Here is a 27384-nt window from a genome sequence, read left to right on the forward strand (position 1 = left end):
CAGCTGACCAGCTGACAAACTGACCAGTGAACAAAAAAACTGTGACATAACAGTGTTGAAATTTTTGTACATAACCGTTTTCAATAGAGTTGAATATATATTTTTCCTTTAGACATGGGATTTGACTTTAATTGTACCAATTTTGGTATTGCTACAAGGACTTTTAAGGTATGGTTGCTATGGAGTTTTGTTTTGGAACATTCTGTTCTGGAACAGTAAACTTTAAGCTGGTTTTACTCAAAACGGACCCTCAAACTTGGTCGACTTCAATCGGATGTAACTCGGTCATTCTCTGTCCGATTCCAACAAACCATATATAATTTTGAAGGTCTTTAGATGGAGAATGTGTAAATAACAATAACTCAGTTTTTAAAATTTCCTCATTATGACTCATTTTGCCAGCACAGGTCACAAATAATGCATCTCATCTGGATAATAGGAGGATTCAACCTTGAGAAGTTGTTAATCTGTGACATTCAATTTATACCCAGCGATGGAAACAAACTACAACAGAAGACGGTGTCAGCAGCAACTTTTTTTAACCCTTCGTGTGAAATAAAATTAATTATTTATCTAAACGGGTAGATGAGGAAATCCTATTTGTCGTCATCACAGTGAGAGCAGACATTGTACAGTAAGCGATCGTTTTGTTATGTTTGTGGTTCGTATTTCTTGTTTAGCACTTAGCAATGCTGCTACATGATGCTTAGTGTTTCACAAAAGCTGGATCTGTTTAGCAGAGCTTCTAAATCTTGTCCGTGACGCATTTGCTAACGGGCCGCACAGACACAGTAAATCATTCATAACCGACGGCGTTTTCTCCTACTTAACTTTGGCCAGTCCCACCAGACACACCAATAAGCTTGTTCATAGATGTATTTGTGGAGGGGGGCGTGGCCTGCAGGCCTGCAGCGGAACGGGGTGTGCCAGGACCGGCCTCGAAGTTACCGACAAGTGCGTAGATGGCCCAGGTGGGCCTTGTTGTCTAATCACCTGTCGCTCTGTATAAACAGCAGCCGGGAGGAGAGAGGGTGTGGGAGCTGGAGCGAGAGCGAGAGAGACGGACAGGGAAAAGACAGTTGCTGGAAGACATTATGAAAATAAAACTGTTATACCCCTGATCCGGGCTCTCGTGGCACTTTTTGGTGGTCTGAGGAACCCACGGGAGGGCAACCTCCACAGTATTATAAAACTCCTGATAGGAAGTCGCCATTTGCTATATTTATTACATCTTTGTTACACGGGACAACACACATGAAAAAACATATCAAATGTAAAGGTGCCAAATGGTAGCCAAAAGCTAGGTTCCATCTGCAGTCCATGGCAGGTTGGTGACCTAAGATTAAGGCAGATCAGGAACAAAGTGAGCATAGTAGTTCAAGTGAGAAGTGCTCAATTGTTCCATATAATAAGGAAGAAAATACACATCTCCTTTGGCCTAGTAAGTTGAAGTTCTGCATAGTCCTATTACACAAGTACCGTATTTTTCGGACTATAAGTCACAGTTTTTTTCATAGTATGGCCGGGGGTGCGACTTATACTCAGGAGCGACTTATGTGTGAAATTATTAACCCATTACCGTAAAATATCAAATTATATTATTTAGCTCATTCACATAAGAGACTAGACGTATACGATTTCATGGGATTTAGCGATTAGGAGTGACAGATTGTTTGGTAAACGTATAGCATGTTCTATATGTTATAGTTATTTGAATGACTCTTACCATAATATGTTACGTTAACATACCAGGCAAGTTCTCAGTTGGTTATTTATGCATCACATAACGTACACTTATTCAGCCTGTTGTTCACTATTCTTTATGTATTTTAAATTGCCTTTCAAATGTCTATTCTTGGTGTTGGGTTTTATCAAATACATTTCCCCAAAAAATGCGACTTATACTCCAGTGCGACTTATATATGTTTTTTTCCTTCTTTATTATGCATTTTCGGCAGGTGCGACTTATACTCCGGTGCGACTTATACTCCGAAAAATACGGTAGTAGCAATAACACATGTATTTACGCATGGAGAATTGGACCAAAACAAGCTTACATTAGTGTGTCTACGTATAGAATATTGCACAAAATATGAATACATAACTTTTAGAATGGAAATAGGAATCTATTGGAACTAATGTGAAGTATTTCTAGCTGTATTATATATTGTCCTTCAATGTGATGTATCACTATAACCCATCACATACTTAGGCCAAAAAAAGCCTACTACCAGCAAAAATGAGTAAGAAAAAGTCTATGGAGAGTTTTTTTGCAAAAGGAAAAGGCCAGGGGCTCCCATTCTTTCAACGATATGGTGACTTTTTTCATGTATTAATTTTTCATGCACTTATTTGCTATATTCATCTGCCACACGTGAAAATAATGCCAATCCCAGTTGAATTCGGGCGGAAAGCGGGGTACGCCCTGGACAAGTCACCACCTCATCACAGGGCCAACACAACATTCACATTCACACATGTACACTTTTTTATATATACACTTTGTTTACTTCCGTGACAACCTCCTTAAAGTTTTGTAATCAATCACAAATATCAAGCAGTTAAAATGCGCCAAACACAGATAAGTGTGGAGTAGGGTTGTACGGTATACCGGTATTAGTATAGAACCGCGCTACTTATTCAATCAATCAATCAATGTTTATTTATATAGCCCTAAATCACAAGTGTCTCAAAGGGCTTTATTAATCATATTTGGTACTACACCACCTCTAAAAAGTACCGGTCCCCCACCCGCCGTCGTGTCATGCAGAGGAGCATGTTCGGCAGCGCACACACACAGAGTACTTACAAGCAGACACAGGGTGTAGACAGAAAAGGGAGAACGGACAAAGTTTGGCTTAATAACTCAAGATAAAGGTGAAGTTATAACACTGCAATGCCCTCAGTAAGAGGTGCTTTAAGATATGGCTAGCTAGCTAGCGGCTCATGTCTATTGGCAGTCTTGTATCTACTTTTAAATCATTAATCCTTGTCTCCATGGCAACAAATATAGTACATGTATTTCAAGCATCATGCCTGTAGGACGAGTGATAACTCTACGTGCTTCATCTCCCTACTCAGTGGCCTAGTGGTTAGAGTGTCCGCCCTGAGATCGGTAGGTTGTGAGTTCAAACCCCGGCCGAGTCATACCAAAGACTATAAAAATGGGAGCCATTACCACCCTGCTTGGCACTCAGCATCAAGGGTTGGAATTGGGGGTTAAATCACCAAAAATGATTCCCGGGTGTGGCACCGCTGCTGCCCATTGCTCCCCTCACCTCCCAGGGGGTGAACAAGGGGATGGGTCAAATGCAGAGGACAAATTTCACCACACCTCGTGTGTGTGTGTGACAATCATTGGTACTTTAACTTTAACTCTACATGCCGCGGCACACTGGAGTCTTGATAATGGATAAGTTAATAGTGATTTAGAGTCTGCAAAGTCAAGACAAGACTTCACTATGTCCGATCTTTAACTATCCATTATCTTTACTTTGAACACCCGACACACAAAAAAATGAAGAGCATACTTAGTCAACAGCCATACATGTCACACTAAGGGTGGTCGTATAAACAACGGCAACACTGTCATAAACATGTGCCATATAGTGAAACCACACTAAACAACACTGTCATGAAAATGTACCATATAGTGAAACCACACTAAACAACACTGTCATAAAAATGTGCCATATAGTGAAACCACACTAAACAACACTGTCATGAAAATGTACCATATAGTGAAACCACACTAAACAACACTGTCATAAAAATGTGCCATATAGTGAAACCACACTAAACAACAATGACAAACACATTTTGGGAGAATACTTGCACCGTAACACAACATAAACACTACAGAACAAATTCCTTGTAGCACCAACTCTTCTGGGACGCCACATTATAAACAAACGCCATTGGTGGATATACACCTAACATCCACTGTAATGATACCAAGTACAGGAGCTTAGCTAGTCAATACTACTATGATTACATCGATATTTTTTAGCATCACTAAATCCTATTTCGTTTAAAAAAATTTTTATATTATGTTTATAAACTCAGGAAATACGTCCCTGGACACATGAGGACTTTGAATATGACCAATTTATGATCCTGTAACTACTTGTTATCGGATTAAAACCTAAATGTGTGGTATCATCCAAAACTAATATAAAGTATCAAACAAGAGAAGAATAAGTGATTATTACATTTTAACAAAAGTGTAGATAGAACATGTTAAAACAGTAAATAAGCAGATATTAACAGTAAATTAACAAGTACATTAATAACAATTTTTTACAGTTTGTCCCTCATAATGTAGACAAAATAATAGGTAGATAAATGACACAATATGTTACTGCATACGTCAGCAGACTAATTAGGAGTCTTTGTTTACTTACTACTAAAAGACAAGTTGTCTAGTATGTTCACTATTTTATTTAAGGACTAAATTGCAATAATAAACATATGTTTCGTGTACCCTAAGATTTTTTGTTCAAATAAAGACAATAATGACATTTTTTGTGGTCCCCTTTTATTTAGAAAAGTACCGGGACAACACTAGTGGGGAGAGTGTTTAGCATTTTCCCCATGATCCCTTGTACTGGATTAAAATGGGTGTCATTTGAATTTTTTTATGTTGAATGGATGTTTTTTTATAATATCCACAAAGTTGAGTGAGCAGGTTTTTTCATGTGTGACTGTGTCTGTTGACTGTGTGACCTCGGAGAACTGCTCATTGTAGCCATTAATCCTGACTTCCTCATTTTGATTAAAACACACAAATTGTTTTATTCACTTTTGTTTTGTAGGTTAACGTGTTTTATATAATGTCGCTGATCAATTTGAATTTTTTTTATTATTATTGATTGATTTTATTTATTTGTATTTTTCAGTATCAAATGGTTCAAGTCGGTCAAAGAATGTTTATTGATCTTTCCTATTACAGACTAAAAGCAATGTTAATGTTATTCTTTGTTAGTTGGTCCACGTTTCTTTCTTTTTTTGTTTTCTTTAATGGTAATAAGGATACAGTGTTATAACAATTTCATAGACAAATCATACTATTTATAGTCGCGGCAAAAAGTGTGGTGGGGTGGGGCGGGTCGTAGTACAAAAAAATTGAGAAGCACAGAGTTAAATCTCCTACTAAAAAACAAGAAACACATTTTTTACATGAAAAAAAGTTCCTAGTATCGATCTTGTGAAGCAGGAAGTAATTGGAATAGGATGAAAAAAACATTGTTCATCCTTACTTAATTTAAAAATGCATTTATAAAATAGAAAGGAGCTTATTCAAAATACAACTTCATCCCCAATAGATGGCTGGTACTCTCTGCAGTTGAGTAAATGTCAACCACTGTATGTGGAAATATGTTATAACTAAAAACTTTTCTACACTTTAGAAAAAAAAAGTCAGAGGCCCTTATTGGCTTTGTTTTGGCAAAAGAAGACATTTGGTCCTTAGTTAAAACACACACACAAACTTTTATCCCCATTTCAAAAAGCTTGCTTGGCGCCTTAATAAGCATGGCAGTGCTTTGAGAAGGCGAGCGACGGGGAACACTGTCTTGTCATTGATACAGCGCTAATAGCCCCAAATCCCAGCGACATGATGGACAGTTGCGTCTGACAGGGAGGGCGAGGCAGCAGCTGCGTGAAAAGCAAGGTGTGTAGTCTAATGAGATGGTGTGATGTAGGCCAGCGTTGTGCAACCAGCAAGGAATGTTTCATGGCAGCTCTATCAAAAGATAAAAGAAACAAGAGAATTAACCCAGTCAATTAAAACACATACGCTCCAAATGATTGCGCAACACCTTCTTTGATAGTTCCTGCATCAGCACCACCCTTTGGCAGCTTTTCACTCATTCATTTGATTTGTCATTTCTTTTTGGCCCCTTTCCTTCCTTAGACTGTCACCATGTAGCGCTATTATATTATTATGTTCCTGGAGTGTTTGTTGTTTAGGGAGTGGCTGCTTTCATCGTTGTAGTATTCACACATATGGTTTTGTACACTAAAATTCATCTATGTATTATTATTATTGTGTGAATGCTCCAAAGCAGGGGTCACCAACGCGGTGCCCGCGGGCACCAGGTCGCCCGTAAGGACCAGATAAGTCGCCCGCGGGCCTGTTCTAAAAAAATAAATAAAATAAAAATAAAAATAAAAAATAAAAACAAATTTTTTTTTTTTTTTTTTTAAAATTAAATCTACATAGAAAAAACACAAGATACACTTTCAATCAGTGCATCAACCCAAACAACCTCCCCCATGCACACTCATCCACACCCACTCACACAAAAGGGGTTATTTCTTTCTGCTACCAATATTCTGGTTCCCACAACATAGACAACACATCTGCAAGGGACACAGTCCCTGAAGCACACATGATTGTATAGGCTGCTGGTCCACTAACATTTTCATTAATTACTATTTTTTATGTAATTATTTTTATATTGTTTTACTTTCTTTTTTATCCAAGAAAATGTTTTTTTATTTATTTATCTTATTTTATTTTATTTTTTAAAGAAGGGCCTTATCTTCAACAGACCAAGTTGTCAATGAAATTAGATTTGTTTAAATGTTTTTTTAAACCAGGCCCAGTCCAGATAATGTCCAAGTCGGACTCAGCAACACACACCTTCATTCATGTACACAGAAAAAAATTAGGGAACACAACAGATTGCATATAATTTATAAACAAAATTACATTTTCAAAATAAGCATTTATGTACAGTCCAGATTATGTCCAGGTCACTCAAATTAGGGAACACAACAACAGATATCATATAATCTATAAACATAATTATACTTTCAAAATAAGCCTTTGAGGACTTCTCATCTTTTTTTTAATGTTTTTTGGCATCATTATCATTTTCAACCATGTAACTTTCTAAAGTTAGAAAATACTGAATAAATGTTTTAAAGAAAGTAATACTAAGTGAATATCTGTTTTTGGCCTTAAAAATAAACATTTTACCGAGTACTATAATTAAATTGACTAAATCATGATTGTCAATGAACTCTCCTAAAATAACAGAAACCACATTAAGCTTCATAAACAAACCAATCCTTAAACACATTTTTTCAACTTCCACCCAAAACAAAGACACAATATGACAATACCAAAACAAATGCAGGGTGGATTCAGGCTCCTGACAACAAAATCGGCAACCATCTGACTCTGTCACATTCCATAATTTTAACATTTTCCCTGTGGGTAAGAAGTTATAAATAATTTTAATTTGAAAATAACGATTTTGCACATCGATAGTGGTTTTATAGATTAGTTTGAATATAGCATCCCATGGCAACGGGCAGTCAAAAAAGTCCTCCCATTTTCCATTTGTGTTGTATGAGGTGGCCTTCAAAGATTTCTTTATTAAATAAAAATTATATATTTTTCTATTTATTTTAGTTCCTTTTTGCCAACTAGAATTTCTTATTAGAGGTTTACAAACTAATAATTTAGTAGTTCCATAATTAATTATTTGTTTCCATCTTTTCCCAATTACTCCAGTTAGTTGACAAAATGAAAAGCTTGAGCAAGCATCACCATACATAGCTCTAAATTCATCATACTTCATAATTTTACCATTCTCATTGATAATATCATTGACAAAAATGATTCCTCTTTCAAACATATTTTTCCAAAAGAAAGGCTTTCCATCTATTACAATATTAGAGTTCATCCATATTAACTGCTGCAAAATATCGTCTCTTTTTTCTGGCACATAAAATTGAAAACACCACTATGAGTGGATTGTTTCCTTTATGTTTCCCAGCAGACTCTCTGGGAGGGGATCACTTGTAAAAAAGGATACAATTTTATTTTGATACAGTACATGTTTTTTGTCCAACAGGACATTTGTGTACCACTCAATGTTTAAATACATCTTTGGAACAATTGATGCTTTTAAAGACAGACACATAGCTTCAAGGTTGAGAAGTTTCAGGCCCCCATATTCATACTCTTTGTACAAAACCTTTCTTTTAATCTTTTCTGGTTTGCCGTTCCAGACAAAATCGAAGACCCTCCGCTCATAAATCTTAAAAAAGTTTTGTGATGGAGCTGGTAATGACAGAAGCAAATAAATAAATTGAGGAATAATTAACGAGTTGGCAATAGACATTTTACCATACAAGGTTAGGGATTTCCCTTTCCATAATTGCATAATTTTGTCCAGCTTTCTTAGTCGATTATCATAATTTACTGAGTCTAGATCTTCCAGATTTTCTGGGACAACAACACCAAGTATGTTAACTGGTCCATCTGTCCACAAAACAGGCACTTTGCATTCCATTCGAAAGGACATGCCCTTTAGATTTCCGATCCTTAACATTTTACATTTATCATAATTAAGCTTAAGGCCAGATTGCTGTGAAAATATGTCCAAAAGATTAAGAAGGTTCCGCAAACAATGAGGAAAAATCTTATCTTTGTGAATCAGCCTTTTCTGACATGAACTTCATCAAGAACAAACACAGAACACGCCTCACTGATGCACATCTGCAAGACTCACTCAGAGTTGCAGTGTCAAGTTACACACCAGAGTACAACACACTAGTTAACAGCATGCAATGCCAGGCTTCCCACTAACTGACAAAGAAACAGATAACAGATTTGGTGTCAAGTTCAAAGTGTGACATGATTTAAAAATTTGAGAGTTTACTTTTGTGTTTTACATGAGTTATTATTTGTACAAACATGGTGCAAAGTAATTCATGATTTGTTAAAAAATGTTAGTGGCTAGCTAGTTAAAATGGGATATTGTGATTTCACAAGACTGTCTTAGAAGTGATCATTTGAAAATGTTCAATTTGAAAAATGTGCACTTAGAGAAAATATAAAAATAAAGTGTTGCATATTGATATTTATCTGTTTCTATATATATTTATTGTGAGAAATCATTAAGATGATCAGTGTTTCCACAAAGATAAATATCATTAATTATTAATAATAACAGAGTTAAAGGTACATTGAGCAAATTGGCTACTTCTGGCAATTTATTTAAGTGTGTATCTAACTGGTAGCCCTTCGCATTAATCAGTACCCAAGAAGTAGCCCTTGGTTTCAAAAAGGTTGGTGACCCCTGCTTCAAAGTATTCACACACATAGTTTTCTAAAGCAAAATTCACCTATTTATTTTTCTTCTTCTTCTCCAGATTTTGGCGCGCTCTACCTTCCACATTTTTCACCCGATTCAAACCGTTCCAACTTCAAACTGTTTGACCTATTCGGGAATCACGGGCTTTCTCTTGACAAATTCCAAAAATTCCCAGATTTCCCAGAATTCACGATTTTCCGGGACATTTTTCCCATTTGAAATTAATTGGCCATTTTTTTCAAACTTTCACAATTTTTACATTTTTATACCGATTCAAACCATTCCACCTTCAACATATTCCACTCATCCTGGACATTCAATCTATCATTTTTCCAAGTTCAAAAAAATTCCAGGAATTCCCAGTTTTCCAAACCCCCTATTTTCACCCTTTTGTTTTTGTCAACTATTTCTTTCACATTTTCCAACCCACTTCAAGCGTTCCACTGTCAAAACATTCCTCTTAATCAGGACAAAAAACAACGTTGTTTTTTTAACTGGAAAAATTCCAGATTTTCCTGAAATTCCAGGAATACCATTTCTCAATAAAAAATTTTACTACTTCAACATTTCTCAACTGATTTGAAAAATTCCAACACCAAACATGAACTCATTCAGAACATTCAAGTGTTTTAGCATTTTGAAAAAAAATCCCTTTTTTCCCGGAATTCCCAAATTTCCATTGAAAAGAATGGGACATTTTTCAAAGTTCCACAACTCCCACATTTTTCATCCGATTCTAACTGTTCCATCTTCAAAATATTCAGTCTGTTTGGGAATTGGGTGCTCCCTTTTAACAATTACAACATTTTTTTTCCGGATTTCCTAGAATTCCAAGTCTTTAAGGACATTTTCCCCATTCTAAATGAATTATCATGTTTTCAAACTTCCACCAACAAATTCCTGTTTTGAAAAAAAGCATTTTGAAAAAAATTCCCTTTTTTCCCGGAATACCCAAATTTCCATTGACAAGAATGGGACATTTTTCAAAGTTCCACAACTCCCACATTTTTCATCCGATTCTAACTGTTCCATATTCAAAATATTCAGTCTGTTTGGGAATTGGGTGCTCCCTTTTAACAATTATAAAAAAATTGTTCCGGATTTCCTAGAATTCCAAGTCTTTAAGGACATTTTCCCCATTCTAAATGAATTATCCATTTTTCAAACTTCCACCAACAAATTCCTGTTTTTTTCTAACCTCATTTCCAACTTTTTTTTAGTGTGATGACTCCTTTCACATTTTTCAAGCCATTTCAACCGTTCCATTGTCTAAACATTCCTCTTAATCAGGACAAAAAAAACCCCCCCACCAACTTCAGAATCAGAATATTCTGATTCTGATTCTGAAGTTGGTTTAAGAACTTGAAAAATTCCAGATTTTCCCGAAATTCCCTAACACCATTTTTTTATGAAAAAACTTACTACTTCAACATTCATTGACTGATTTAAACAATTCCAACACCACCCAATTCAGCTCATGCAGGACCTTCATGCTCCTAATCATTAAAAAAAAAATTTTTCCCCCAAAATTCCAAAATTTCCAGGAAGTTCCCATTGAAATGAATGGGACATTTTTCCAAGTTGCACAATTCCCACATTTTTCAACATATTCAAACCATTCCAACATCAACACATCCCACTCATCCTGGACATTCAAACTAACACTTTCCCAAGTTCCAAACCAAATTACGGTTTTCTTGGAAATTAAAACTCTTCAACATTCAAACTATTCTTACATTCATACTACATTCTGTCAGCATTTCACTTCAACTTCAGCATTGGAGTATTCACACCTCATCTAGTTAGGATATACAGTTGTACCTTGGCTGGGAGATATGTCTGTAAACTCATGATATAAGTGTTTTTTGTATCAGTCGATATCGATACATTTTTATTTTTTTTATGACCTATGGCAACTAAGCACCAGGAGAAAAATATATCAAAAGTAAACAGTTTTATTTAAGATGTAACCGTTCTCTGATTATAATCCCTCAGCTATCAAGGCAGAAGGAAATGTCAACACAAACATTAAAACACTCAAACAATGTCAACAAACTTCTAAAATCACATTGAACACTTAACATAAGTTCTTAAAATGAAAATGCACAAATAAGGAATATGTCAGAATTGCTTCATAAAGTGTAGTAAAATAGTGCAAAGTGTGAAAATGTAAACCTAGAGAAACCTGAGAAGAACTATTTACTGCAGGTTTAGTGCCAGGAAGTTACAGCTGTGTAACATTTCATTTGGTCTGGTATTCTTAAGAAAAAAATGTAAGTTAAGCAGTAATTTTTATTAAATATTATTGGACCAAATTATTATTATTTTAAAGTAGCACAGTTGATATATTTTATAATCATTTTTTTCAACCAGTCCTGCAATTTAGTTCCTACCTGTTGTTTCCGTATACCCAAATAGGGAATGGACGAAAAACTAATCCAAACAACTGCCTTACTGTGGAGGTGACTGTTTGCGTTTAATTGACAATTTCTTCGCTCTTTGCAGCAATCGCTTTTATTTTCTCTTCTCACTCCATGCAAAGAATCAACAGCGATACAGCAAGATGGCACAACCAAACTTGGCCTGATTGGCTGTTAGCGTGTCACTCCCATTGATGACTTACCAGAGCCCAAGTGCCTTTGTTCAGGCAACCGCTTTCTTTCCACCAAAAAATATATAAAGAATGAACATTTTATCAAACACACTTTATATTAATATCGATTACATGTCTACCGCGATGTATGTTGATATCGTTTGATCGTCCCAGCCCTAGTTTTATCTCGGTTTGAAAACCAAAGTGTTCACGAAAAGTTTGCCCCGGTTTTTCATACCGCCAAAAGTGCCCGAACGAAAATTGCCACACGTTGGTGACTAAGTCTGTTGTGTTATCGATACACTGCATGAGTACAACTGTGTTGTCGACATGTCTGTATTGCAAAAACCTGCCTGTTAGCCTGCTCTCTACTCCCCCACGCGGAAGTCACTCACCCCCAGCTCATGATGCCGTCCCTGGTTGACTGTACTTCAACCAACAGTTGCATCACTGGCTTTTTTTTTTTTTGTGGCGTACTGCTGAAAAATAAGCCAGCCTGGGGCCAAAGTAGGGCTTGGCGATACAACCTAAAATTCTAACCTCTGACTTTCCCCCCTCCTTTTTAAAAGAAAACATAAAAGGGGAACTGCACTTTTATTGGAATTTTGCCTATCGTTCACAATCATTATGAGAGACAAGAACACACATGATTTTTGTTGTTTTACAATTTTAGAGAAGATAAAGAACGCTTTGATGATGCGGGTAATAGGAGTCACCGTTGTAGACTTCAAAGTCCTCTAAAACAACTTCAAAACTCTCCATCAACGTTTTGTATACACTGCACACACACACACACACATATATATATATATATATATATATATATATATGTATGTATGTATGTATGTATGTATGTATGTATGTATGTATGTATGTATGTATGTATGTATGTATGTATGTATGTATGTATGTATGTATGTATATATATATATATATGTATGTATATATATATGTATATATATATATATATATATATATATATAATGTAGTAACAGACACCTTCATAACAATAAGTAATATGTACAATATACACATTGCAAGTATATATATATAATGTAGTAACAGACACCTTCATAACAATATGTAATATGTACAATATACACACTGCAAGTATATAACTAATGTAGTAACAGACACCTTCACAACAATATGTAATGTGTACAATATACACACTGACGGAACCGGTACTTTTTAGAGGCGGTATCATAGCGAATATGATTACCGTATTTTTCGGACTATAAGTTGCAGTTTTTTTCATAGTTTGGCCGGGGGTGCGACGTATACTCCGGAGCGACTTATGTGTGAAATTATTAACACATTACCGTAAAATATCAAATATTATTCATCTCATTCACGTAAGAGACTAGCCGGATATCAGCAATCGTCACACACACACGTCAACCAATGAAAATTCGGCGGAGGCGGGTCATGGCAGAAGTGCATTGTGGGAAAAGAAGATGCTACCTGCTACGGTACTACTTCCACCATTTTAACATTGCTGGTAACTTATAAAAACAAAGGGCTGAACAAAAATGGCACCGAAAAGGAAATCATATACTGCAGGTTACAAGTTGGAAGTAGTGAAATATGCAGCAGGAAACGGCAATCAAGCTGCAGAAAGAAAGTTTGGAGTAAACGAGAAACTTGTAAGGGACTGGCGAAAAGCAGAGGCTATTATTACTGAAATGAAGAAAACTAAAAAAGCTAATCGCGGGCTAAAAGCTAGGTGGACACAGCTCGAGGAACAAATTCACAAATGAGTGCTTGAACAACGTGCTCCCGGGAGAGGCTTGCGAGCGCACATCACGCCACAGTTAAAAAATAAATTAAAAGTTTTAAACTCCATACCTGCCATCATCCCCGGAGGCTTAACCAAAATACTCCAGCCACTTGACATCTCCGTGAATAGGAGCTTTAAGGCAGTCCTGCGCAACCTGTGGGAGAAGTGGATGATTGATGGAGAGCACAGCTTCACGGCAACCAGGAGAATGCGCCATGCAACTTTTCTGGATGTTATTGGATGGATCGACAACCGAGACCATCACGTCCGGATTCAGAAAGGCTGGAATAATTGGAACTGCAACTGACGATGACTCTGACGTAAGCGACGTGCCGATAGAAGAGGAAGCGGCGCATTGTCTACCTTTGGAGTTGGCAGAGTTGTTTAGAAGCGACACCGAGGAAGACGATTTCATGGGATTTAGCGATCAGGAGTGACATATTGTTTGGTAAATGAAAAGCATGTTCTATATGTTATAGTTATTTGAATGACTCTTACCATAATATGTTATGTTAACATACCAGGCACATTCTCAGTTCAATCAATCAATCAATGTTTATTTATATAGCCCTAAATCACAAGTGTCTCAAAGGGCTGCACAAGCCACAACGACATCCTCGGTACAGAGCCCACATACGGGCAAGGAAAAACTCACCCCAGTGGGACGTCGATGTGAATGACTATGAGAAACCTTGGAGAGGACCACATATGTGGGTAACCCCCCCCCCCCTCTAGGGGAGACCGAATGCAATGGATGTCGAGTGGGTCTGACATAATATTGTGAAAGTCCAGTCCACAGTGGATCCAACACATCAGCGAGAGTCCAGTCCATAGTGGGGCCAGCAGGAAACCGTCCCGAGCGGAGACGGGTCAGCAGCGCAGAGATGTTCCCAACCGATGCACAGGCTAGCGGTCCACCCGGGGTCCCGACTCTGGACAGCCAGCACTTCATCCATGGCCACCGGACCTGTGCAACTCCCCCTCCCCAAGGGAGAGGGGAGCAGAGGAGAGAAGAAAAGAAACGGCAGATCAACTGGTCTAAAAAGGGGGTCTATTTAAAGGCCTACTGAAATGAATTTTTTTTATTTAAACGGGGATAGCAGATCTATTCTATGTGTCATACTTGATCATTTCGCGATATTGCCATATTTTTGCTGAAAGGATTTAGTATAGAACAACGACGATAAAGATTGCAACTTTTGGTATCTGATAAAAAAAAAGGCTTGCACCTACCGGAAGTAGCGTGACGTAGTCAGTTGAACATATACGCAAAGTTCCCTATTGTTTACAATGATGGCCGCATGAAGTGAGAGAGATTCGGACCGAGAAAGCGACAATTTCCCCATTAATTTGAGCGAGGATGAAAGATTTGTGGATGAGTAAAGTGCAAGTGAAGGACTAGTGGGGAGTTGAAGCTATTCAGATAGGGAAGATGCTGTGAGAGCCGGGGGTGACCTGATATTCAGCTGGGAATGACTACAACAGTAAATAAACACAAGACATATATATACTCTATTAGCCACAACACAACCAGGCTTATATTTAATATGCCACAAATTAATCCTGCATAAAAACCCCTGCGTGTTTGTTATGCTAGCTCCTAGCTCCTCTGCTAGCTCCTAGCTCCATAGAACACGCCAATACAATTCAAACACCTGATCAACACACACAATCACTCAGCCCAAAAGACCGTTTACCTAACCCAAGGTTCATAAAGCTTATATATTTTTAAAAAGTTACGTACGTGACGCGCACATACGGTCAAGTTATCGAATGTTTAGCAGCCAAGGCTGCATACTCACGGTACCTGATATTCAGCTGGGAATGACTACAACAGTAAATAAACACAAGACATATATATACTCTATTAGCCACAACACAACCAGGCTTATATTTAATATGCCACAAATTAATCCTGCATAATAACACCTGCGTGTTTGTTATGCTAGCTCCTAGCTCCTCTGCTAGCTCCTAGCTCCATAGAACACGCCAATACAATTCAAACACCTGATCAACACACACAATCACTCAGCCCAAAAGACCGTTCACCTAACCCAAGGTTCATAAAGCTTATATATTTTTAAAAAGTTACGTACGTGACGCGCACGTACGGTACGGTACGTGTTATGCTAGCTCCTAGCTCCTCTGCTAGCTCCTAGCTCCATAGAACACGCCAATACAATTCAAACACATGATCAACACACACAATCACTCAGCCCAAAAGACCGTTCACCTAACCCAAGGTTCATAAAGCTTATATATTTTAAAAAAGTTACGTACATACGCAAAAAAAAGCCAAAGCTGCATACTTACAGTAGCACGTCTGCGTCTTTGTCATCCAAATCAAAGTAATCCTGGTAAGAGTCTGTGTTGTCCCAGTTCTCTACAGGCGTCTGTGTATCCAAATCAAAAGTCCTCCTGGTTAGAGTCTCTGTTATCCGAGTTCTTCCATCTTGACTGCATCTTTCGGGAATGTAAACAAAGAAGCGCCGGCTGTGTACTGTTGTGGCTGACTACGTTCGAAAAATACGTCCATTTCGCACCGACAACTTTCTTCTTTGCTTGCTCGGCTTCCTTCTCCATAATGCAATGAACATGATTGAAACAGATTCACGAACACAGATGTCCAGAATACTGTGGAATTATGAAATGAAAACAGAGCTTTTTCGTATCGGCTTCAATGTGGAAGGCATACCCGTGTTCGCCGGGCTACGTCACACGCATACGTCATCCTCAGAGGCGTTTCGAACCGGAAGTTTAGCGGCAAATTTCAAATGTCACTTTATAAGTTAACCCGGCCGTATTGGCATGTGTTATAATGTTAAGATTTCATCATTGATATATAAACTATCAGACTGCGTGGTCGGTAGTAGTGGGTTTCAGTAGGCCTTTAAAGGCTAGAGTATACAAATGAGTTTTAAGATGGGACTTAAATGCTTCTACTGAGGTAGCATCTCTAACTGTTACCGGGAGGGCATTCCATAGTACTGGAGCCCGAATAGAAAACGCTCTATAGACCGCAGACTTTTTTTGGGCTCTGGGAATCACTAATAAGCCGGAGTTCTTTGAATGCAGATTTCTTGCCGGGACCTATGGTACAATACAATCGGCAAGATAGGCTGGAGCTAGACCGTGTAGTATTTTATACGTAAGTAGTAAAACTTTAAAGTCACATTTTAAGTGCACAGGAAGCCAGTGCAGGTGAGCCAGTATAGGTGAAATATGATCAAACTTTCTTGTTCTTGTCAAAAGTCTAGCAGCCGCATTTTGTACCAACTGTAATCTTTTAATGCTAGACATAGGGAGACCCAAAAATAATACGTTACAGTAATCGAGACGAGACGTAACGAACGCATGAATAATGATCTCAGCGTCGCTAGTGGACAAAATGGAACACATTTTTGCGATATTACGGAGATGAAAGAAGGCCGTTTTAGTAACACTCTTAATGTGTGACTCAAACGATAGAGTTGGGTCGAAGATAATACCCAGATTCTTTACAGAGTCACCTTGTGTAATTGTTTGGTTGTCAAATGTTAAGGTGGTATTAATAAATAGGTGTCGGTGTCTAGCAGGACCGATAATCACAGTGTTTCCCACACATTCATTTATTTGTGGCGGCCCGCCACGAAGGAATTACGTCCGCCACAAATAGATTTTTTATTTATTTATTTATTTATTTTTATTTATTTATTTTTGTCCTGTCCAGCTTCTCAGGCAAATCATATAGTTGATGTAGATGCCCATATAGGCTGTTCAGATTTACTTTACAAAAGAGAAGTGTAGGATACTTCTCTTGTTGCCTTATTTGTATTTGACCACTACTGTTTTCTGTTTATTTGTTACTGACTGTGGAAGGACACCTCTGCCTCTGTTTCACTTTATGTTGCTGATAAATAATATGGTTGTAGTAGTAGGCTAAAGTTAAATTATTTAGTATGCACTAATTAAAGGAGCTGAGCTTTAAGAGACATTTTAGCTTTTATATTTTATAAGATATATTTTTTGTAAGAACCACAATTAATAAATATATTTCAGTGAATAACTTATTGTTCAAATCTGTATATAAATATGTACATAAAGTGTTGTAATTATATTGTAAAATGGATGGATAGATGGATGGATGGACGTTTAAAACAAAACTGTTATTATTAATTAGTAAGTATACATTTTTTGAGCCTTTTTAGAGAAAATCATATCATTGTAGTAAATTATGCAAATTACTCGATGATGTCATGGTGACCACGCCAATAGCCACGCCCCCACCGCCACAGGTATCTTGGCAGTTTATGGGAAACACTGAATCAGCATTTCCGTTTTCTTAGCGTTGAGTTGCAAAAAGTTAGCGGACATCCATTGTTTAATTTCATTAAGACACGCCTCCAGCTGACTACAATCCGGCGTGTTGGTCAGCTTTAGGGGCATGTAGAGTTGGGTATCATCAGCATAAAAGTGAAAGCTAACACCGTATTTGCGTATGATGTCACCTACAGGCAGCATGTAAATACTAAAGAGTGCAGGGCCAAGAACCGAACCCTGGGGAACTCCGCACGTTACCTTGACATAGTCCGAGGTCACATTGTTATGGGAGACGCACTGCATCCTGTCAGTAAGATAGGAGTTAAACCAAGACAAGGCTAAGTCTGACATACCAACACGTGTTTTGATACGCTCTAATAAAATATTATGATCGACGGTATCGAAAGCGGCGCTAAGATCAAGAAGCAGCAACATAGATGACGCATCAGCATCCATCGTTAGCAATAGATCATTAGTCATTTTTGCGAGGGCTGTCTCCGTAGAGTGATTTGCCCTGAAACCGGATTGAAAGGTTTCACAGAGATTGTTAGACACTAAGTGTTCATTTAGCTGCTGTGCAACAATTTTTTCGAGAATTTTCGAAATAAACGGAAGGTGGGAGACCGGTCGGTAGTTTACCATGAGGTCAGGATCGAGGTTAGGTCTTTTGAGCAGAGGATGAATAACTGCTTTTTTGAATGCTAGGGGAACAGTGCCAGAGGAAAGTGATAAGTTTATAATATTTAACACTGATGGACCTAATAATACAAACAGTCCCTTGATAAGTTTCCCAGGAAGTGGGTCAAGTAAACATGTTGTTTGTTTTATCCCGCTTACACGCCGTAATAATTCCTCTGTTATTTCATCAAAAATAGAGAGACTATTTTGGAGGGCGGTATCCGTCGTATATACAGTCGTATCTGTGTTAATAGAACCCAGTTGTAGCTGGGATGCGTTGTCTTTAATCTCCTTTCTAATGAGTTAAATTGTCCTATTAAAGAAATTCATAAAGTCATCTGCTGAGTGGGTGGAGCTACTGGGAGGAGTCCCTTGTTGGGTTAGCGATGCTACTGTACTAAACAGAAATTTAGGATCGTTTTTGTTGAGGCGGATGAGATTTGAGTAATATTTAGCTTTAGCTAAGGTAAGCATGCGTTTATAAATTATTAAACTATCACTCCATGCTTGATGGAAAACCTCATGTTTAGTCGCGCGCCATTTGCGTTCCAGCTTTCTACATGATCATTTATGAGCTCTAATGTCTTGTGTAAACCATAGGGTGCGCCTTTTAGGGACCCTTTTTTGCTTTAGCGGTGCTATACTATCAATGGTTTCGCGCAGGGCATCGTCAAAGTTGTTAGTGAGGTTATCAATAGAGCCGACATAATTTGGGAATGGTGCCATTACCAAAGGCAGTAGGCCAGCAAGAGTCATCGTTGTAGCAGCATTAATGTTGCGGCCGCTATAGCAGTTATTATTATTATTAGCTTGTTGACAATGAGTCAAAACTTCAAATTTTATAAGGTAATGATCGGACATTACTTTAGTATATGGAAGTATCATAATTTTGGAGGTGGTGACACCCCTGACAAGCACTAGATCTATCGTATTACCGTTGCGATGCGTGGGTTCATGTATTATTTGTGTAAGACCACAGCTATCAATTATGGTCTGGAGCGCCACGCACTGAGGATCCGATGGGGTATTCATATGGATATTAAAGTCCTCCATTATGATTATATTGTCGGCGTGCGTCACTAGATCAGCAACAAACTCTGAGAATTCACTGATAAAGTCTGAATAGGGCCCAGGGGGGCGGTAGATAACAGCCAGGTCGAGAGGTAGCGGTGTGACAGACCTCATAGTAAGCACCTCAAACGATTTATATTTATTATTTAGGTTAGGGGTAAGGTTAAAGTTTTCATTGTATATTAGTGCGACACCCCCTCCCCTTTTAAGAGAACGGGCAACATGTTGGTTATTTATGCGTCATATAACGTACACTTATTCAGCCTGTTGTTCACTATTCTTTCTTTATTTTAAATTGCCTTTCAAATGTCTATTCTTGGTGTTGGATTTCATCTAATAAATTTCCCCTAAAAATGCGACTTATACTCCAGTGCGACTTATGTATGTTTTTTTCCTTCTTTATTATGCATTTTCGGCAGGTGCGACTTATACTCCGAAAAATACGGTAATTAGTACCGTTCAACCCTAGTAGCATCTTTATTCCTCTTCCTCCAGTGATGACGATGCTTGTAAAAACACTTTCACTGCTGTGTGTGTTAGCCGCTAGTGAGAATGCTACACTGCGTGGAGATCACGATTGTTTGCTGTCAGAATTGCAAGACACAGAGAGAATGTACGTGAGAGCCTTGAAGAAGAGCGCTTGATTTGCTCACCCTAACCCACAATATGGGTAATCCCGCCTCATTGGAATTTTATTTTTGTTTTATCGTTTATCAGAGCTATTTTGTAATGTTTGGATGTACCAGTATGATTTGTATTGAGTATATTATCTTTTGTATGTTTATCCTAGGTGCTTCTTATATGTATTCTGGATACTAAATAACCGAATATGGGTTATACTTGTATAGCGCTTTTCTACCTTCAAGGTACTCAAAGCGCTTTGACAGTATTTCCACATTCACCCATTCACACACACATTCACACACTGATGGCGGGAGCTGCCATGCAAGGCGCTACCAGCACCCATCAGGAGCAAGGGTGAAGTGTCTTGCCCAAGGACGCAACGGACGTGACTAGGATGGTAGAAGGTGGGGATTGAACCCCAGTAACCAGCAACCCTCCGATTGCTGGCACGGCCACTCTACCAACTTCGCCACGCCGTCCTTAAGGTAAATCCTTACTAGTAGCCAAACATGAGAGCTTCTTTAGTTTTTTTCCTCTCCGTAATTCCTTTCATGTAAGTGTTAAGATGTTTAGTCGCTTTTTTTCCCAGAACTTTCTCTTTAAACTCCACACTAAACCTCAGCTTTACAGATGCCATGTGTGCCCTGCAGGCAGTGACACATGGTGCTATGAGTCATAGAGGAAATTACAGGCACTAGTAGTTTTTCAAAGGAGGAACTTTTTTCTTTCGAGGTGTGTTGTTGGTTTTTCTGCATGGACGATACACAGACACACACCATTGATTAAGGCGCGGTGAAGACTACTATTTACAGAAATTCAGTACAGTATTTGTTTAAAATATGTGCCAGCTCGTTAGACAATAATGGCCCTTGAGTCATTTTCAGTCAATCCATGCATTCATAGATCCCAAGGGTTCTTCACACTTTTGACCTCAACCACCAACTTTTACACTACAGAAGGCCTCAAATATTAACACTGAATTAGTAATGTTGATAATATAACACCATGTGTTCATCACAAAGAATATTAGATAATTAACCTTAGGATTAGATCAGGCTGATTAGACAAATACAGACTAATTAAATACACTGCATAACAAATCACCAAAAATGATTCCCGGGCGCAGCCACCGCTGCTGCCCACTGCTCCCCTCATCTCCCAGGGGGTGAACAAGGGGATGGGTCAAATACAGAGGACACATTTCACCACACCTAGTGTGTGTGTGACAATCATTGGTACTTTAACTTTAACTTAAATAACTGATGAAAAATGAATGTACATACAATTATGTTGTTCTGAAATAAACAAACTAAATTAATAATGCATTTTTTGTAACTAAACTGTCAATAAAATGTAAGTGTGACTGAAAATACAGTTTCACCACTTTAGTCATTATTTGTGCGCTTAAGAAACTTCTCTATGACTTTAGTTTCCGATTTGTTGGTTTGAGATTGTCATTACTGCCACAAGTGGTGGAAAAGTGTATTACAACACAGTACCACTGTGGCCCATATGGACCACAGCTGAGAAACATGTATTTTTGGCGGCCCAACAATGGGCCCCAGCCCTATGGTTAAACAATTATATCCTATAAAACAGGGGTGCCCAAACTTTTTCCACTGAGGGCCACAGACTGACAAATCAGAGGAGGCGAGGGCCATTTTGGTAGTTTTCACCTTCAAAACCAGTCCAGTATAGGTTATTTCCCCCCAAAAAACTAGATAATGCAATTTCGATAGACATTCCGTGTGAACGCTGAAGAGCTAAAGGCGAACTGAAATGCTAACAGTTAGCCCGCTTGCCAGATAGCGTCAGGTAAGAAAAAAAACACGAGCAAAATGAACTAATTAAAAGCTAGCTTGCTAACAGTACTATGGTAACATGCTTCCAGTTAACATTAGTGAAATACCAAAATATATGACACAGAGGTGTATACCTGCTAAATTGGCTTAAAAAAACTAGCGTGCTAATGTTAGCATGTTAAAACGCTAACTGTAACATCCGTCAAGTACAAAAATGTGGTGTGTACCTGAAAAATGCTAACATTGGCATAAATCAAGTACCAAAATATGACTAAGGTGTATATCTACAAAATTAGCTAAAATAAATTTAGCATGCTAACAGTTATCTTGCGTCAATTAACACAATATTTGACGCTGAGGTGTAAACCTGCAAATTTAGCAAAAAAAGCTAGCTTGCGTATATTAGAGCAGGGATGTAAGGCATGCGGCCAGCGGGCCGTATCAGGCCCGTGAAACTGAGCTACTACCGTGTGGAACAATTTCCCTTGTGGATCAATAAAGTTTGTCTAAGTCTAAGTAAACAGGTTCAATCTGCTCCGAGAGATGAGTTTGCTAAACGTAAAATTGAGCTGCATTTTTAAATTAAATAAACTGCTATTCTAAATGTGTCCACTGGATGTCGCAATAGCAATTCTGTTAGGCAAACAAATAGTTTCTAGCAAGTATACCAAGCAAGAGGTACACGGTAACATCTAACAGTAAAAGAAAGAATTGGTAAGTCCACTTCCAATGCTGCACATTTATATAGTGATTGTCTTCTCTGCTCATTTAAAGAAAGTCAACAGTGGAAATGACACATAGAAGAGTTTTTATTTATGCTTGATTCAGTTTTTTATTCAATGCTAGATGGGCTCTGACTTAAAGAGGAATTGCTTTGTAGAAACACTGAGATGAAGTCTAAGTTCATTGTTCATGGTGTTTTTCCTAACTTGAAGTGTTTTGTCAAGAAGATTATTTGTGAACTAGGGTTGTCTCCATACCAATATTTTGGTACCAGTACAAAAATGTATTTTGATACTTTGATACTTTTCTAAATAAAGGGTACCACACAAAACAGTATTATTGACTTTGTTTGAACAAAAAATGTTAGGCTACATGAAACATATGTTTATTATTGTAATTTAGTCCTTAAATAAAATAGTGAACATACTAGACAACTTGTCTTTTAGTAGTAAGTAAACAAACAAAGACTCCTAATTAGTCTGCTGACGTATGCAGTAACATATTGTGTCATTTATCATTCTATTATTTTGTCTACATTATGAGGGACAAACTGTAAAAAATGATTATTAATCCACTTGTTCATTTACTGTTAATATCTGTCTATTTTCTGTTTTAACATGTTCTATCTACACTTCTGTTAAAATGTAATAATCACTTATTCTTCTCTTCTTTGATATTTTACATTAGTTTTGGGCGAAACCACACATTTAGGTATCGATCCGATACCAAGTAGTTACAGGATCATACATTGGTCATATTCAAAGTCCTCATGTGTCAAGGGACATATTTACTGACTTTATAAACATAATACGAATTTTAAAAAAAGGAAAAAAGATTTTGTGACGATAAAAAATATTCATGTAATCATAGTAGTATCGACTACATATGCTCTTGTACTTGGTATCATTACAGTGGATGTCAGGTGTAGATCCATCCATTGCATTTGTTTACATTGTGACGCCGGTGAGCTATTGTATCCTACGGTGTGTAGTGAAGCATGTTTAGCTAGTCCTCGTCCTCCAGTGATAATGACTTGCAAGAAACTCACTTTATTTGTCGCCACGGAGGCCAGGATGAGTGATTTAGAAGTAGCTAAAACACTGTGGATGGATGTTAGCCGCTAGCTAGCTAGCCATGCCTTAAATCACCTCTTCCTGAGGGTGTTTCAGTGTTATAACTAGGGATGATGTTTGAAACCGGTTCTCCCGGTTGTTCGATAAGAAAAGAACCGATTGTATGGACTCAAATCCCTTTTTGAGAACCGGTTCCCGTTATCGAGGCCACTATAGTAAAGAAAAAGAGTTGGTTCTTTATTCGAATCCCTGGGAACGAATCCCGTCCCACAGGAAAAGCCCTGTGGGACATCACAGGAAATGACATAGTTCAGTCTAATGACTGAGCTATGTCATTTCCTGTGATGTCACACAAGCAGCAAAAATAATGGACTGGAAAAAACGCCTCAAGGCATGACTTCATTATACAAAAAAATACGACTAGTAAACGGCAATATGCAATTATTGCCAGGCTTCGCTCTCATGTAAGGGGGGAAGTACAAAAAGCGTGTTGAAACATTTTCAGGCTGCACATAACCTGAACGTTCGAGAACCGTGTCGTGTCTTTGACACGTGGAGAAGCAGCGACAGAGATGACGAAGCAAGCCCCTCTTCTTCTGCTTCAAACCTGCAGCCCCATTTCCAGTGATAGTGGTGGTGAGTAACTAACGTTAACTGTTTCCGGTTAATTTCCATATTTGCTCACTTGTAGACTTTAGGCTAAAATAAGGTTACCTCCTATGTCAACCAGGACTGCAGTAATGTTAGCTAGACTAACGTTACCTAAGCATAGTCAGTGGCTAACGGTAACGTCAACGTTAGCTTTTTTGTATGTGTCTGATAATGTTAACGTTATCTTGTAGCCTACACCACTCCAGAGTTTGCAGGTCTGTCTAATAAACTAGTGCTTTCTTTCTTTCTTTAGTTTATTTCGTGCATGAACACACTTACAGCATAACACATCAGTTTCATATCATTTCACTTTACATCATGTCCGAAAAGGGGTAGGAAGAAGTAAAACTTATTTAATCCTACCCCTTTCCCACTTCAGAGCGTTTACAAATATATACGTCATTTACTGACCTTTTTATAATAAAATAACATCTGTGAATTAGTATATACAACAGTTGTGTAATATGTAATTAATTAATTCAGTCATTATTAATATACTGAGATGAAGAATATCTTATTTTCAATAAGGTTGAAAGTATTTCTCATAATTCTTCTTTTTACTTTGTAAGCACTATTAATTTGAACAACCTCTTAAAGTGGATCATATCAGTACAATGTTTAACTTCATTACTTAATCCAGTCCATCATTTAATCCCACATACTAATGCTAAAGACTTAATAACAGACACCCTAGTCTTCACATTCAGCTAATTTCCCCCCCTAATTCTATGCTGTGTCTGTCCCTCATTTTCCCTCCAGGACAAGGATGTGCAGTCATTCCTGGAGGAGGCCACACTGATGGACCCCAGAAGGTTTAGATACAGACTGGAGGAGGATGTCGTCAAACCTATCTGTGTGTCCAAGCTAGTTCCACGCCAAGTGAACGTGTTTTTTCCACCGTTGGCGACACGATTAGCGAAGACTTGATCCTGAAAAAGCAGACATGCTAATTATTTGGAAGAAGAATTGTTGATTGATGACTGTGGTGTTCTTAGGGTCATAGTGTGTGTAGTTAGTATGTTCCAATAGCAGCAGAAGTGCATTTTTTGGAGAGCTGTGTTTTCAGTTTTGTGCCCAAGGGACTGATTTTATTTAACACAATATTATTATTTATACGCCTATAGTGATCACAGAGACAGGTTGTTTTTGTGTTACTGTACATATTTGTTTTTCTGAAAACTCCCACTTAATATACTTTGGGTAACAACAGTCAATATTTATTTATTTTATTTTATTTTTTTAGGGGGGTAAAACAGTCAATATTTATTTATTTATTTTATTTTTTTCTTATAAAATAAAAGTGAGCTTTTGTTAAACCAAATATTGTGTGTTTTTTTCCATATACAACAACCTATCTGGACTCGATAAGACAATCGATAAGGAATCGGTTCGATAAGAGGATTCGATAATGGGCTCGAACTCGATAATTTATTATAAAACATCATCCCTAGTTATAACTTCACCTTTATCTTTACTTTTTACACCAAAATGCGTCCATTCTCCCTTTTCTGTCTACACACTGTGTCTGCTTGTAAGTACTCTGTGTGTGTGCGCTGCGGAACATGCTCCTCTGCTTGTAAACCCAGCAATGTCACGACAAGACAACGCGCCGTCATGCCCGGCAACCGGTACTTTTCAAACAGAGTATAGTACCGTTTTTGATTCATTAGTACCGCCATACTATACTAGTACTGGTATACCGTACAACCCTATTTGTGACATGTACATTTTCAGAATGTGCTCGTTCTATTTTGGGTCAAAGTAAAACAAAGAAAACAATCTGAAGTCGTCTTTATTTTTAAGTTATTATGCCATGATTTTACGTGTTCGGCCCACATAGGTGTAGATTTTCCGCCATGCGGCCCCTGAGCTAAGTTGAGTTTGACATCCCTGTATTAGAATGGTGACGATAAAAAAATTAGCTACAGGCCACACTTATGACACACCTGCTATACAAGCTGTATATCCAAGTTTTGTTTCTACACTATTGCTCTTGAAAAGATACACTGTAATACAAATGGGTGTTAAAATGTGAGGTGTGTACTTACCTGGGTCCGATGCTGCACGTGTAGAGAGGACATGTGCATGGTTGTCACATCTGAGAGGAACCCTACTTCTCATGCAGATGCTAACAGACTGACATTGTCATTTCAGGATTCCTTTCAAGATTGGACAGCCAAAGAAGCAGATTGTCTCTAAAACTGTAAGTAGCCAAAAGCAGGGACCGTAGTAAATGTTGAAGGTACTAACTTGCAAGAGTGGTGTCAATGATAGCTCACATATTGTAGTGGATGTGTTAGACCAGTGGTCCCCAACCACCGGGCCGCGGACCGGTACCGGGCCGCAGAAGAAATAAAAAAAATATATATACATATATATTTTTTAAATAAATTAAATCAACACAAAAAACACAATATATACATTATATATCAATATAGATCAATACAGTCTGCAGAGATACAGTCCGTAAGCACACATGATTGTATTTCTTTATGAAAAAAAAAAAAATAAAAATAATAATACCCCGCCCCCCCGGTCCGTGGGACAAATTTTCAAGCATTGAACGGTCCGCAGCTACAAAAAGGTTGGGGACCACTGTGTTGGACCATCCTTTTCATTGAGGGCCACATCGCAGTTGTGGTTGCCCTCAAAGGGCCGTGTTTAACCATGAGTAATAAATGAATGTACATGTGTATATACGTATATATAATACATTAACAATATATATTCTTACATAAGTTGCAAACATTTTTTAAATTTTACTTTAAAAACTGGCAGCTCAGTCACCAGAATTTTACAGTAAAAGCAGTGTTTTTTTACAGCATATAAAAAAAATGGAATGGAGAAACAATACCACTGTTATCAGCAGTAAAATTCAAGCAACAGAGCTGCCATTTTTTTTTACTGTAAAATCTTGTTGTTTTAATGTTATTTTTGTTTATTTAATGTTTTAGTGTCTTACTGTACATGGAAAAAA

General features: G+C 37.8%; 1 protein-coding gene across 4 annotated transcripts in view; it reads left to right on the forward strand.

The window, feature by feature from the left end:
- The window catches only part of bin3 (bridging integrator 3), a 455445-nt gene that overhangs the window by 278259 nt on the left and 149802 nt on the right, over positions 1 to 27384 (forward strand). For 2 of the 4 annotated variants that reach the window (XM_062049500.1, XM_062049502.1), the window contains exon 2: positions 26562 to 26610. The exons of the other annotated variants lie outside the window; for them this stretch is intronic. In XM_062049500.1, the coding sequence (XP_061905484.1) occupies positions 26562 to 26610 (49 nt within the window). The remainder of the gene's footprint in view (positions 1 to 26561; positions 26611 to 27384) is intronic. 4 annotated transcript variants of the gene reach the window in all.

Source organism: Entelurus aequoreus, linkage group LG06, assembly GCF_033978785.1.
Source record: "Entelurus aequoreus isolate RoL-2023_Sb linkage group LG06, RoL_Eaeq_v1.1, whole genome shotgun sequence".
Classification (NCBI taxonomy): Eukaryota; Metazoa; Chordata; class Actinopteri; order Syngnathiformes; family Syngnathidae; genus Entelurus; species Entelurus aequoreus.